At 36.5% G+C, this 14,885-nt stretch overlaps 1 protein-coding gene across 1 annotated transcript in view; it reads right to left on the bottom strand.

Moving 5' to 3' along the window:
* USP34 (ubiquitin specific peptidase 34) overlaps positions 1-14,885 on the bottom strand; it is a 247,464-nt gene that overhangs the window by 29,675 nt on the left and 202,904 nt on the right. The window contains 9 exon segments of the mRNA XM_011987324.1: positions 4,542-4,689; positions 5,725-5,829; positions 6,841-6,885; positions 7,282-7,386; positions 7,470-7,518; positions 11,294-11,445; positions 12,770-12,844; positions 12,952-13,120; positions 13,687-13,772. Of these exon segments, the coding sequence (XP_011842714.1) occupies positions 4,542-4,689; positions 5,725-5,829; positions 6,841-6,885; positions 7,282-7,386; positions 7,470-7,518; positions 11,294-11,445; positions 12,770-12,844; positions 12,952-13,120; positions 13,687-13,772 (934 nt within the window).

Raw genomic sequence — 14,885 nt, 5'->3', positions numbered from 1 at the left:
TAACTATAATAAGAACTGTGAACCTTTACTGAATGTATACTATTGGACATCATAACTTTATGTGTTAGGCATTGTGTTTATTATCCCCACTTTTACTCAGGCTTACAACGATGGGGCTATCTCAGCTTACACAGCTAGTGGCAGAGCTGGGATTCAAATCCAGCCTATCAGATTCACAGGTTAATGCTCCTAACATTCACTATGGAACCTCCTCAAGATTCTCTAATGTCTGAGTTTGAGTTTTTTTTTTTTTTTTTTTTTTTTTGGGGACGGAGTCTCGCTCTGTCGCCTAGGCTGGAGTGCGGTGGCCAGATCTCAGCTCACTCCGCCTCCCAGGTTTACGCCATTCTCCTGCCTCAGCCTCCCGAGTAGCTGGAACTACAGGCGCCCGCCACCTCGCCCAGCTAGTTTTTTTTGTATTTTTTAGTAGAGACGGGGTTTCACTGTGTTAGCCAGGATGGTCTCGATCTCCTGACCTCGTGATCCGCCTGTCTCGGCCTCCCAAAGTGCTGGGATTACAGGCTTGAGCCACCGCGCCCGGCCGGTTTGAGTTCTTTTCAGTGCAACCATTACTTGTCTTCCCCTATTCTAATGATAATTTGTTAATTTCCATTGTACTGTCAAAGCAAACGAAGTTAGGGTTTCTAAAATTAATTTTAGTTTATCTTACAAATTTCTTTCCAAATTAAACTTTCTGCATTACTTTCTAGATATTTCTTTACCTATATACTAGTCTTCTTAGCCAGAATTTTTAAGGCTCAGTTTTTTGTGTGTTTCAAATATAAAAACCTGGCATGTAGGTATCGTCCTGATCAATTTTTGCATCAAACTGCAATTGAGAAAAGTAATTTATGATTTTAAAAAGTCATTTGGCTGGCTGCAGAGTCTCATGCCTGTAATCCCGGCACTTTGGGAGGCTGGGGCAGGCAGATCATCTGAGGTCAGGAGTTCAAGACCAGCCTGGCCAACATGGTGAAACCCGATCTCTACTAAGAATACAAAAATTAGCTGGGCGTGGTGGTGGGCGCCTGTAATCCCAGCTAATCAGGAGGCTGAGGCACATTAATCACTTGAACTCTGGAGGTGGAGGCTGCAGTGAGCTGAGATTGCAGCACTACATCCCAGCCTGGGCGATGGGACAAGACTCCATCTCAAAAAAAAAAAAACAACAAAAAAACAAAAAAACAAAAAAACAAAAAAAAAGTCATTCGCTTGGTGTGAGTTATATACTTTCACTTCAACATTTCATTGGGACAATTTTTTGGACACATTATAAGGTTGGAAAGAACTCTACTAAGACCAAGACCTACCACTGAGATTCTACAATTAACATTTTACTTTGCTTTATCATATACCTAACCACCTCTTCTTTTCCTATAAAAGCTACTTGCTTTTAAATAAAAGGGAAATTCTGCTACAGAAAAAAATACAACTTTAAAATTATGTTCTTCTTTAAGAACAGATAGGAGGGTTAATTTGGAAGAAAAGGCCATCTTGCCATTTGGTTAACTGCCTTCCTCTAACTTAAGAGTCCCTGGATCTAGCTGTATGTTACAAAAAAAAGTCTACTTCCATGTATATATGGCAACTCTAAGACACTGACGTCTCAATTTTTCTTCTTTTCTCTATATTAAAAGTTCTCACTTATTTTGTTGTATTTAGAAATATTTCTATGAAGCTTTTATACACGTTATTTTAATTCTAAGTTATACTAATTCTATTCAAATATTTGGACTCTTATCAAGTTACAGCACAAGCACTTTTTCATATTACTAGTCGTCACGTATCATAATTTTAAAATGATGCATTATAACAATGTTTCCCAACTGAACAGTTTAAAATTTTTCACTACTATAAATCATGCTGTTGGGCATCCATATACTTACACTAGAATCCCTAAAATAGTATTACTGAGATTAAAAGGGCATACTGGCTGGGCACAGTGGCTCACGCCTATAATCCAGCACTTTGGGAGGCCAAGGTGGGCGGATCACGAGGTCAGGATTTTGTGACCAGCCTAACCAATATGGTGAAACCCCGACTCTACTAAAAATACAAAAAAATTAGGCAGGCATGGTGGTGGGTGCCTGTAATCCCAGGTACTCAGGAGGCTGAGGCAGGAGAATCACTTGAACCTGGGAGGCAGAGGTTGCAGTGAGCCGAGATTGCGCCACTACACTCCAGCCTGGGTCACAGAGCAAGACTCCATCCCGAAAAAAAAAAAAAAAAAGAGTAAGAAAATAAAAATAAATAAATAAAAGGGCATGCAATTTTTAAGAATCTTGGTAAAGATCTGTTAAATTGTCTTTCATAAGGGTAATATTAAACAATGCCACTGCAGTGTACAAGAATGCCATTTCCTCAGCACTGTCATCAGTATTAGGCATAGTAGCTTTCTGAAAAACCTTTCTGGGGGTTCAAGGTAGTAGTTTTTTTTTTTTTTGGTTTTATGGTCAGTGGTCAAGACATGAATGCCAACCAGCACACACCTCTTTGTAAGAGCGCACAGCTCTCACATAGCTCTTGGCTATGTGCTCTTACAAGGATCCTATTATGGCGGGGTTAACTAAACTTGCAGGAAAAAAAAAAGGCCCATGAGCAGAGTGCCCATGCCAATCCATATGTGTTCACACCACTGAAAGGTGCTTCTCTCAAATGAATCTTCTATTTTAAAATAAGCAGAACCATTTCGATACACCCCCCTCACCTAGTTTTCCCCATAGTTAACATTTTATGATGGTACATTTGTTGTGACTAAGGAACTAACACAAGTACATTACTACTAACCAAACTTTCAACTTTAGATTTCACTTGTTTTGCCCTAATGTCCTTTTTTTGTTCCAGGATCCCATCTAGTATACATTACAGCTAGTCATTATGTCTCCTTAACTTCCTCTTGGCTGTGACAGTTTCTTAGATTTTCCTTGTTTCTAATGACCTTTACAGTTTCGAGGAATACTGGTCAGGTATTTCATAGAATGTCCCTCAATCTGAGTTTGTCTGATGTGTGTCACGGTTAGATTCAGGTTATGGGTTTTTGGAAGGAAGACCACAAGAGATAAAGTGCCCTTTGCCATCACGCCATATCAAGGGTACATACTATCAACCTCATCGATCAACAATGATGTTAACCTTTATCACCTGGCTGAGTTGTATCTGTAAAGTTTCTTCACTGTGAAGTTACTTCCCCCACACCCCACTCTTTGGAAGAAAGTCACTAAGCTCATACTCAAGGAGTGAGGAATTAAGCTCCACCTCCTGGGGAGATGTGTACATAAATTATATGGAATTCTGTTGTATGGGAGATTTGCTTCTTCTACATTTACTTATTCAATCATTTATTTCTACTAAGCATGGACTCATGAATATTTATTTTATCCTTGGGGTTATAATCCAGTGCTACATAATTTATTTTGTTACTCAAATTGTTTCAGCTTTGGCCATTGGGAGTTCTTTTCAGGTTAGCTCTGTGTTTCCTTGACATACCCCCACCATTTTGATTTTTGAGTACTTTCACTTTCTGGCACTATATAGGATATTCCACACTCATCTTGTATATTCCCTGCCCTAGCCCTAAAATCAGTGATTTCTCCTAGGAGCTGTGAATTCTTTTACTGGAGAATGGTGTTCAGAATCCAACATCTGGGGCAGGTGCGGTGGCTCACACCTGTGATCCCAACACTTTGGGAGGCAGAGGCAGGAGGATCACTTGAGGTCAGGAGTTCCAGACCAGCCTGGCCAACATGGTGAAACCCTGTCTCTACTAAAAATACAAAAATTAGCTGAGTGTGGTGGGGTGCACCTGTTATCTCAGCTACTCAGGAGGCTAACATGAATCAGTTGAACCCAACAGGCAGAGGTTGCAGTGTGCTGAGACTGAACCACTGCACTCCAGCCTGAGCAACAGAGTGAAACTGTCTCAAAAAAAAAAAAAAAAAGAATCCAACATCTGGATTCCAGATGTGTTTATTGCTACTTAAGTATCACTGACTGTAGGGCCTTCTCAGCAAATGGAAAAGTTTATAATAATTATAAGAAATTTAAAAATTAGATTTTCATTTTTTGAACTATCAAAATAACATTTTCTATGTTTATTTCCAAGCAACTTTCTATTTTGTGAATTGTTTTTGATATTTGTCTACCTAAGATCTTTTTTACTGGCTTGTGTACAACTTAAAGTGTTTAACTCTCATAATTTCAGCCAATAGTTTTTCTCAGCTTATGTCTTTATTACCATTTTATCCTTAACCTTCTCAAAAGTTATTTTTGAGACAGAATTTTCTAAGCTTTTACTCCCTTCATTAATGCTGATCATGCCTTATCACTCTTATCAAGCAAGGAAACAAAAATGATAGTAGTGATGATATTACCCAAGATATAACATGGTTTCTTATCCTTAAAAAAACACAAAAAACAAGGAAATAATACCTCCAAAAATTCTGTATTATACAACAATGGGCATGTAGTTGTCTAAAAACAAAACAAAACATAACTTTGAACAATAAATAAATGGCTTATGAAATTCTGAATATTTGACTTACAAGTCCTCACTCTAGGATAATTGTGAGCCAAAAGAAACCGCTCGACCCAGTTTTCCATATTCTGTAGGACCCAGCTGTGTGCCAGTTTATTTCGGGGTGTCTGCACTGCCAACCAATCTAGACACTGAGAAGGATTGTATTCAATCACCTACAAATAACATGACAAGAACAGAATATAAGGCCAACTGAATGAGCAATTACTTCTTTTACTTACTTTTTGTATATACTATTAAATACTTAAAGCTAAAGTATTTTTTTGACAATTAGAGATTAAAAAGGTTTCACCCTATTTTTTTCCCATTTTAAAAACTACTTTTGTCAACAGAAATGTTCAGAAAAATGTGTCACTGGTTTACAAAATAAATTTAAAATAACCAAGAACCATAAGACAAATATGAGAACTCCAGACTTCTAGGTCTTGCTAAATTTGGAAATTTATTTAAAAGTATTTTTATTTCTCTAAGGTTTCTCATCTTTACTTTTCTGATTACATGCCCAACCTGGTACTAAGTGAGAATACAAGAAGCTCGCTGTACTGCTGTGGAGAGTTTTTTCATGAGAAAGGGGAATCCTAGGAATCTAGAGTAGGGGATGGTAAACTATGGCCAGTAGGTCAAATTCTGTGGCTGCCAATTGTTGTTGTTTTATTGAAACACAGCCATACCCACTCATTTCTTGTCCATGATTGCTTATATGCTACCACAGCAAAGTTGAGTAGTTTCAACAGACACTGTATGGCACACAAAGTCTAAAATATTTCCTCTGACCCTTTCAGGAAAAGATTTGCTGTCCCCTGGTCTTGAGCTTTTCCAATACTCAAACAAGGAGAAATTTTGTGACCTCAGCCATAACTCGAAGAAAAAGGGTGGTTGGTGCTTCCTCTACCATTTCTGTCAATTCTTGAAAACACTTGGTTTGTATTTCTAGGACTTCTAGTTGCTTTATGGAACTTTGGAGGGTAGGGGAATGAAAACTTCAAATAGGCTAAAGCTGTTTATAACGCTACAAGAATGTCTTTAATACAACAGGAGACTAGCTAAGAACTCTTTTCTTCCCCAAACCTGTGACTTACTAAAACCATCTTGGGGTAATAAGAAACTGGTACTTAAAATGGTAGTGACTATATTATAAAAATAAAAGCCTCAGGGAAATAAACATTGAAAACACCTGCTGCAAGACTTACCTCCCATATCCTCTGCAGAATGTAAGATGCAAAGGGAGGCATCCCTGGAGGTCCACCAGCAAACTCCATTAGCATAGTCAACAACTTAAAGAAAGGATTGGCTGCCTGTAAAACACATATATGACTGTGTATTTAGATCAATCTGAACCCATCTCTTTCAGTAGAAAAGAAACATATATTCTACTGCACACTACGTTTAAATCTGTGTTAGGGGAGAAGAGCTCAGGCAGTACACTTCTACATGTGAAACTGAACTACCATAAAGCAGCAGGATCAGCGAGGGGATACAAAGTCAACTGGGAACCACGTCCAATAGATTTTTCTGGATGTCAAGTGTATTTTGGAAAAGATAATTATAAAAATATTCTCTAAATTGACAAACACTGTAAATATTTATGATGTACAACATTTTGGAATATGTACACATTGTAGAATGGCAAAATCAAGCTAATCACATATGCATTACCTCACACTCTTATTTTTTTGTCAGAACACTTAAAATCTACTCAATGATTTTCAAGTATAATTAACTATTGTCACCACACTGCACAAGAGATCTCTGGAACTTATTCATGAAAACATGTATCCTTTAAGCAACATGTCCCTAACCCCAAAAATAAATTGTTAATGAGACAACTGTGTTCTACTGAAAAATTTAGATTAAAAGCTTCCTATAACAACCTTAGGGGTAATTTATGGTAACGTTTGACATCAACTGTTAAAATAGTTATAACATTTCCATTTTACGAAAATACTTTTATATAACACTGTATTTTCTACATACGTTTACACATATGCTGAGTCCTGGTTGCTCTACTTTTTCTTTGGGCACAATTACGATATATGCTCCAAATCAAACAACTTTAAAGCCTGGCATGCAGGTGGCACTCTGATACAATGAGTCTACATACATATTTACATTTAGTTGGGAAAATTATATTCGTAATAAGACGTGATTAGTAGTTCATTTTATTAACATTATACACTTAAAAATAAGTTATTATATTATGGGAGAAACCCTGATAAATTTGTTCTCAAGAACAATTAGGCTCATTTGAAAGCATTAGCAGTGCTGAAAATTGTTTTAAAAACATAAATTAACAAATGTTTACATACCTCAGGAGTCAACTTTGCTATTGATGTGAAAAGCATAGATACAATCTAAAACAGAAAGAGGAGGATTTCAGGATATTCTTGTTTTGTTTTGTTTTTGAGACAGGGTTTCGCTCTGTCGCCCAGGCTGGGATGCAGTGGCAAGATCACAGCTCACTGCAGCCTTGACTTCTCAGGCTCAAGCGATACTCCTGCCTCAGCCTCCGAATAGCTGGGACTACAGGCATGTGCCACTACACCCGGCTAGCTTTTTCTATTTTGTGTAGAGACGGGTTCTCACTATGTTGCCTAGGCTGGTCTCAAACTCCTAGGCTCAAGCGATCCTCCCGCCTTGGCCTCCCAAAGTGCTGGGATTACAGGCATGAGCCACCGCACCCGGCCAGATTTCAGGGTAATCTTTTTAAAATTTTCCAAAAATCTTTAAGACTGTTCCTTAGCACTTACATGTTCTGCAAGTCGATTATTGTATCGACACAGGCTGAAAATCAGATTACAAGTTTGTCTTATATTGATGCCATCACGAATATGTTGAAACAAGAAGGGAAATCCCTGTCAAAAGCAAAAGTTGTTCATTTAAGAACTGTTATTATTTTTGTGATGATCAAATTGTCTAATATTAGAGAATGTACTACCTTTCCTCCTGTTAATGCTGCCATGTCAGTCTGTGATAATGTCAAATGCCTGAAAGAAAATATTAGTGGAAATAAGTTTTTCTTCCTTCTGTATTACTTTACAGTGATTTACAATATGTATCAAAAATTGTTGATTCAATTGTAACTGTACTAACCTGCCATCATAAAATGATTTTTTGCTAGCTACACTTGCTTGCTAAATGTCTTTTAGGCAATTTTTCAACATTCCAGGATTGGTAAATGAAAGCCCAAATGTACTTCATTTTCATTTAATTAACTTACTATTTTAGTATATAAAACAGTAGGATGGGTCTTATTTTACTTACTTTTTTTTTTTTTTTTTTTTTTGGACATGAGACCCTTCAAAACCAAATGGACTTCTAGAAATTAGCATTTCATCTCCCAGTTTAAAATTACTGTATATTTCTTCCTTTTTTCCTTTCCTTCTTTTTAGAGACAGAGTCTACTTCTGTTGCCCAGGCAGGAGTGCAGTGATGTGATCGCAGCTCACTGCAGCCTCGAATTACTAGGCTCAGGGGATCTTCCTATGTAACCAGGATTCAGACACAAGCCACTACACCTAGATTGCGTATTTCTTTTATAACTTATAAAAATTTCAGCTATATTAAAAAATAGAATAGCACAAGTATTCCATCAGTCAGCTTCAAATTTACCAAAATCATAGCCAGTCTTGTTTCATTTGAACCCCCATCCACTCAATATGAATTATTCTGAAGCAAACTCCAGGTGTTTTATCATTTAATCCATAAATCATAGTATCTTTAACAGATAGGTTTCAAAAACATAACCACAGTACCATTATTCATGCCTAAATGAATAATTCCGCACTATCATACAATATCCAGTGTACACATTTCCTGAAGTTTCTAAAAACATTTAAAAAATTAACTTGTTTGAATCAGGATTCAAATAAAGTCTTTTGCCATAATTAGTTGAAATGTCTCTTAAATATTTCAATCTATTGGTTTCCCCACCAGCTTTGTGTTTGCAATTTATCTGTTGAAGGTCATTTGTCCTGTAGTTTCTCTCACATTTATACTTTGCTGATTGTATCCTTATGGTGCTGTCTTAACATGTTACTCTGTCCCTGCATTTTCTATAAACTGGTAGTCAGATCCAGACTTCATGAGATCTAAGTTTGACTTTTTAATTAATAGTATCTTGTAGAAGGCACACAAGGAAGGGTTAGTCTTTCTGCAAGGTTTTCTGTCAATGATGATAACTGCCTAGATCCATTATTTCATCTGGGATTCCAAAACAGTGATATTCTAATTCCAATTGTCCTTGCTCATTAATTAGCTTGAATACATATAAGAACACAAACTTCCCCTCAATCACCATTTGGCTGCCATGAAGTATACTTGCAAGTAGAATAAATGCTTGATACTGTTTCCATTATTTATCAGTTTCAAAAATAATGATTTGATTTCCTAGTATACTCCAAAAGTTGCCAGTAAACTAAAAAAAATTTCTTTTTAGGTATTATTATGAACTCATGGATTTAAGTATCTTTAATTTGATTCACAGTCCACTGCAGTTATTACCGATGCTCAAAGCTGTCCAATCTATGACCAGTAGAAACCTCCGTAAGTTGGCTCTTGAGTTTCTTTACCATGACCTCAGTAGTCTTAGACTGCCTCCTTGCTTTCCAAAATGACAAGACATTCCAAGCTTCTCATTCATTTCTTTCCCAAGAACTGGAACTGGTCGTTTTTCCAAGGAACCCCAATTCTTTCAGTGGGAAGTGAAACCTAGAGACTATACCCTAGATGCCAAGGGTACTCACTGATTCTGGGTTGTACAGAGTTTCCAGGTCTTTTCAGAAAACAGTGGTAGATAAAACATTTTCTGTAATAGATTTTCTGTTTGCAAATACACCATAAACTGCTACTGATATTTCCAATTCAAATTTAGTTTTAAATAAGTTATGCAAAACCCTATAATATTTTTATCTTTCTTTTGCTGAAAATCTTGGTTTCCAATGACATTAACAGTTACTTATTTGCTTCATCCTGTAATATACATTAATATTTTCAGAATAATACTTTTATTACAAACAATGTAATTACTATTACAGTTTAGGAAAATTTTGCAATTCTCTTTGTCCTTCCTATACATCCCACTAGAAATTTACCTATTTAATATATAGTTAAGTTCATTTATTTCACTGTGCTTTTGATTTTTAGAGATTACTTCTTATTCACTTATTTATAATTATACATTTATATGATTCCAAAGTTAAATCTGTCAAGAATCTATTCCCTCCCCCTCCACCCTGTTTTTCTTCCTCTATCCACTGGAAACCATTTTAAAAAAAAGTTTTTGATTTATAGTCATTTCTTGTATTTGAGGTAGTTGTGTTCTGTAAAGTGTGGCAAATACTGAATTAGCAAATACCAAATTATCGGTACTAGGGAAAATACACAAATTTCTGTGAGCCTCTGGCAATATTTTTATCAACCAATCAATACAATTACCTTGTTTTATGAGTGTTTCTGTTTAAAGATACCTTATTTAGTATATATTGTTGATTCGTTAATGTTTAACTCACTGCCAGTAGTAGTAAAACTCATATGAATGAAACATATCTAACATATATATTTTCCCTATAAGTCATATCACAGCCTTCTTGAGCTTAAGAACACTAGAGAGCACTTCAGCACTACACTTGAAGGCCATTTTATTTATTTATTTATTTTTACAGATGGATCTTCCTATATTGCCCAAACTGGACTGTAATGGCTATTCACAGGTTTCAAAGTAGCGTACTGCAGCCTCAAAATCCACCTCATCCTCCCAAGTAGTTGGGACTACAGGTGTGTGCCACCACACCTGGTTGAGGGCCCTTTTAAAGAGTAAAATCATGAACAAAAAATATAAATATACGAAAAATTTTCACAGCATACACCATGAAAAGTACATTTGTTTACAATATGGAAACTGAAACAAAAAGGCAAATTGTTGCCTTGTTTGACCTTACCTAGAAAGGCATGTCAGGCAACTCAAGTTTTTTGCCACTCTGCATATGCACACATCTGTGAATGACTGCAAAAGCTCCCCGAGTGCCAATTTTGGCATTACAAATGCATTTTAGCAAATGAGTGAATTTGCAAATAGGAAATCCACAAATAATGAGGTTTGGTTGTACACACACATACACATACACACACACACACACTCTCCCCCTCTCTCTCTCTGTCATCATAGCATTCCCTGAAAAAATACGATACCATATACACGTTTTCCCACCTTTGCTTTTTTTTTTTTTTACTAGTAATAGATCCTAAAGATTTCTTTGTGGTAGTACAGATAAATTCCATACTTCCTTTTCAGCTATAGAGTACTCTTTTGAATAGATGCTGTTTTTTCAACTAGTTTCCTTTTGATGTACATTCAGCTGATTCTAGTCTTTTACTATCAGAAGCATGGTTTCAATAAACAGATTTGCATATACACCTTTCTGTATTTTGGACACAGATTCCTAGAAATGAAGTTGCTAGGTTAAAGAACGAATGCACGCTCTATTTTGCTAGATATTTTACTGTATATTTTTTCAATGACTATTTCTAACATGACTCAAAGATAAAGCAAAAGTTTGGTAGAAAAAAACTGAAATTCTTATGCCACAAGAGTTGATGAATAGTAGTATTATTTAAAAGGAATTATATAATAAAAGCTAGTGCGTAACAATTACATAATTAAACATATATAATAAAAAGCTAGTGGAAAAGCTAGTGGTAAACAATATGTTAAAATAATAAAACCAAACATGCTTTAAACATTTTAAATTCGAAACATTTCACCTTTCTGATCGAGACTGTTCAACCAAAAGAGCAACTAAAGCTATCATCTTTTCAAGGGCAGCTGGCCTGTATTTTTCTTCTGCCAGAGAGAGGATATCTTCTTCCTCCTCTTCTTCTTCCCCTTCTTCCTCTGATAACACTTCAACTTGAGGCTAAGTTGGAATAAAATTCAATTTTAATATGGTAGTAGTTTTAATATCATTTTGAGAACAAATGACATGTTTTATTTAACAGTGTAGATGGTGGCAGGAGCTTGTAACATGAAAAACAACTGCACAAAGACCTAAATCTAATGTAAAAGACTCTAAACCACATTCAGGACAATCTTAGATTAAATTGCCAGAACTGTGAAGAATAACAATTTTCTGCCATGCACAGTGGCTCATGTAATCCCAGCACTTTGGGAGGCTGCGGCGGGTGGATCATTTGAGGTCGGGAGTTCGACACCAGCCTGGCCGACATGCTGAAATTCCGTTTCTACTAAAAATACAAAAATTAGCCAGCAGTGGTGGCACACGCTTAGAATCCCAGCTACTCAGGAGGCTGAGGCAGGAGAATCGCCTGAACACAGGAGGCAGAGGTTGCAATGAGCCGAGATGGCACCACTGCACTCCAGCCTGGGTGAGAGTGAGACTCCATCTCAAAAAAAAAAAAAAAAAAAAAATTCTCAACACTGACTACTTACCTTACCTATAAATCCTTGAATAACTTGTTTCTTATAAGCAAGCTCATTGGAAGACAAATCAGGATAAAAATTACAAGTATGATAAAACAATATTTCCTATTTAATAAAAATGCCAGTTACACAAAATAAGAAATCCTTATTTATAGTTTCCTGATAATCCAAATAGTAGGTATTTCAAAGAGACATTCACTTGGACTTTTAAAGGCAGAGAGTCAAAAGATTTTATGATCTACTAGTGTATATTCTGTAAAGCATTACAAATTAACTTCTCTAAGTCTCAACTGTCTCATCTGTTAAATGGAGTTATAAAGGGTACTTATCTCTTATGGTTAAGAAAAGGACTAAATAAGAGTGCAAGTAGATCATACAACCCAATGCATTTCTTATGAACAACACAAAACTGATGTAATACTTTAATATTATTAATAGACCAGCTACTTAAATTTTGGAAAGACTCTCATAAACTTAATAGCAAAGAACTTCAAAATGTGACCACCAAAATGTTCACAAAAACAATTCACTGTTAATAAGATCCCAAACTAGGTGACCACTTTGCCTCAGTTTATTTGCTTTGTTCCAGACATGACCAATGAACGACCTAGTTGTTTCTTTCTTGCTATATCCATTCAAGTTACATTAAAAACATCAACCAATCTTAGACCTTTCACACTATCTAACATCAGGTTCCAGAAGGGATTTTAAAAAGGGTTCTAACATCTCAGGACTTCACACGATGCAAACTATGAAAACCATGGCCTCTAATTCCTGATGTATAATAGAATTGTACTTACATTTTCAGGTCCTTTTGTTCCCATGTAAAAATGTACCATTGTAGATATAGCTTGCAATGAAAGCAAAAATTGGCTCTAAACAAACAAACAAACAAAATTTAAAAATGTAAAATAAAAGCAATTAAGTTGCAAATACTGAAAAAAGATAGATAATCCAAAAAATAGACAAGATATAGCCTCACCTCTTCTTCACCCATTTTTGCAAATTCGTAAAGGAAGGCAAAATACTCTGTAAGATGTTTACTGTGAGGTTTTACACCATGTTCCATAATTAATAACAGGGTTCTCACAAAGCGAGTGACACATGAACGACCGCCAATATCTTCAACCGAGGCATCCATATCATCTGACCTAAAAGACAATTAAATAGATCTTAGAGAATGTATGAGGCCTGGAAATACTGTTCAAGAGAAAAATATTTTTTAAACTCTGAATTTCTCTATCTTTGAGATAATGAATATCAACTGCAATAATATAAGCAGCTAGACTCCAATTACTGTGACTGGCTAAATCAATGCAAACAAAAAGACTAAGCCATAACGTAGTTTGTAAAGGATTTTGCAGATGCAAAATTTAAACAAAACAAAAATAGTTTTACCTTCTTGAATGTATTATTACAGATTATTTTTAAACAGAACAAATATTTCAGTGTGGATTTTAAAAAAATACTTTGTAGGCAAGTCATCAAGAAACTTAAAAATTAGGGCCAAGCAAGGTGGCTCACGCCTGTAATCCTAGCAATCTGGGAGGATGAGGCGGGCAGATCATTTGAACCTACCAGTTTGAGACCAGCCTGGGCAACATGAAGAAACCCTATCTCTTTAAAACAACAACAACAACAACAACAACAAAAAACAAAAATAACACACACACACACACACACACACACACACACACGTTCAAAAAGTACTTCTTACCCATCTTCCATTCCTGGCTGCAAATACAGATGAGCATGCACAGGTCTCAGCCTCTGAATCACATGGATACACAAACGCTGAAACATCTGTGAAGATAAAGATAAAACAAGAGCCAACTTATCAGGTAACAAAGATTTGAAAAATTAACTTGATTCAAAATTCTCTGCCACCCATTTATACTTTGCACAAGATTATCTTGGTATTCTGGAGCTTTTCTGGAGTCTCAACAATGGACTAAGGAAATACGGCAAAGTTAGCATAAAAAAATCAGTTTTATGATAAAGAGAAAAAAAACTCAACAAACTGCACGTTTCAGTAATACAGATGATCAAAAACAAAGTTTCAAAAAATCCTTTTAGCTAGTGGGGATACAGAGAAAGGAAAATCTAGTATCCAATTCCTTAAGAAGAGTGGAATGGGGAAGGGCAGCTGCTCATCATGGGGTCAGCAGCTAGGAGAAGGAAATGTGAGGATTCTTTAAAGATACACAAGTGAACCACAATCACGTGAAAAAATGCGTAACAATTTTTAGGAAAATGCATACCAAAACCGCAATAAGATACCACTTCATACCTTCTAGGATGGCTAAAATAAAAAAGACAGTATTACCTGCTAAAGATTATGGTGAAATTGGAACTCTTATATATCACTGGCAAGAACATCAAACACTGCAGTCACTATTAAAAAAAAAAAAAGTTTACCAGCCGGGCACGGTGGCTGAAGCCTATAATCCCAGCACTTTGGGAGGCTGTGGTGGGTGGACCACCTGAGGTCAGGAGTTCGAGACCAGCCTAGCCAACATGGTGAAACCCCGTTTGTACTAAAAATACAAAAATTAGCTGGGTGTGGCAGTGGGCACCTGTAATCTCAGCTACTCAGGAGGCTAAGGCAGGGAAAACTGTGTGAATTCGGGAGGTGGAGGTTGCAGTGAGACGCGATCACACCATTGCACTCCAACCTGGGTGACAGAGCAAGACTCCATCTCAAAACCAACAACAACCAACCAACTAACCAAAAAACACCAGTTTACCGCTGGTGCGGTGGCTGTAATAACAGCACTTTGGGAGGCCAAGGCAGGCAGATCACCTAAGGTCAGGAGTTTGAGGCCAGCCTGGCCAAAAAGGTGAAATCCTGTTTACTAAAACTACAAAAAATTAGCTGGGCACGGTGGTGCACGCCTGTAATCCTAGCTACTTGGA

Source organism: Mandrillus leucophaeus, unplaced genomic scaffold (assembly GCF_000951045.1).
Source record: "Mandrillus leucophaeus isolate KB7577 unplaced genomic scaffold, Mleu.le_1.0 Scaffold307, whole genome shotgun sequence".
Lineage (NCBI taxonomy): Eukaryota > Metazoa > Chordata > Mammalia > Primates > Cercopithecidae > Mandrillus > Mandrillus leucophaeus.
Note: the sequence above shows the minus strand (reverse complement) of the source record. Positions and strands in the feature narration are given on the sequence as shown.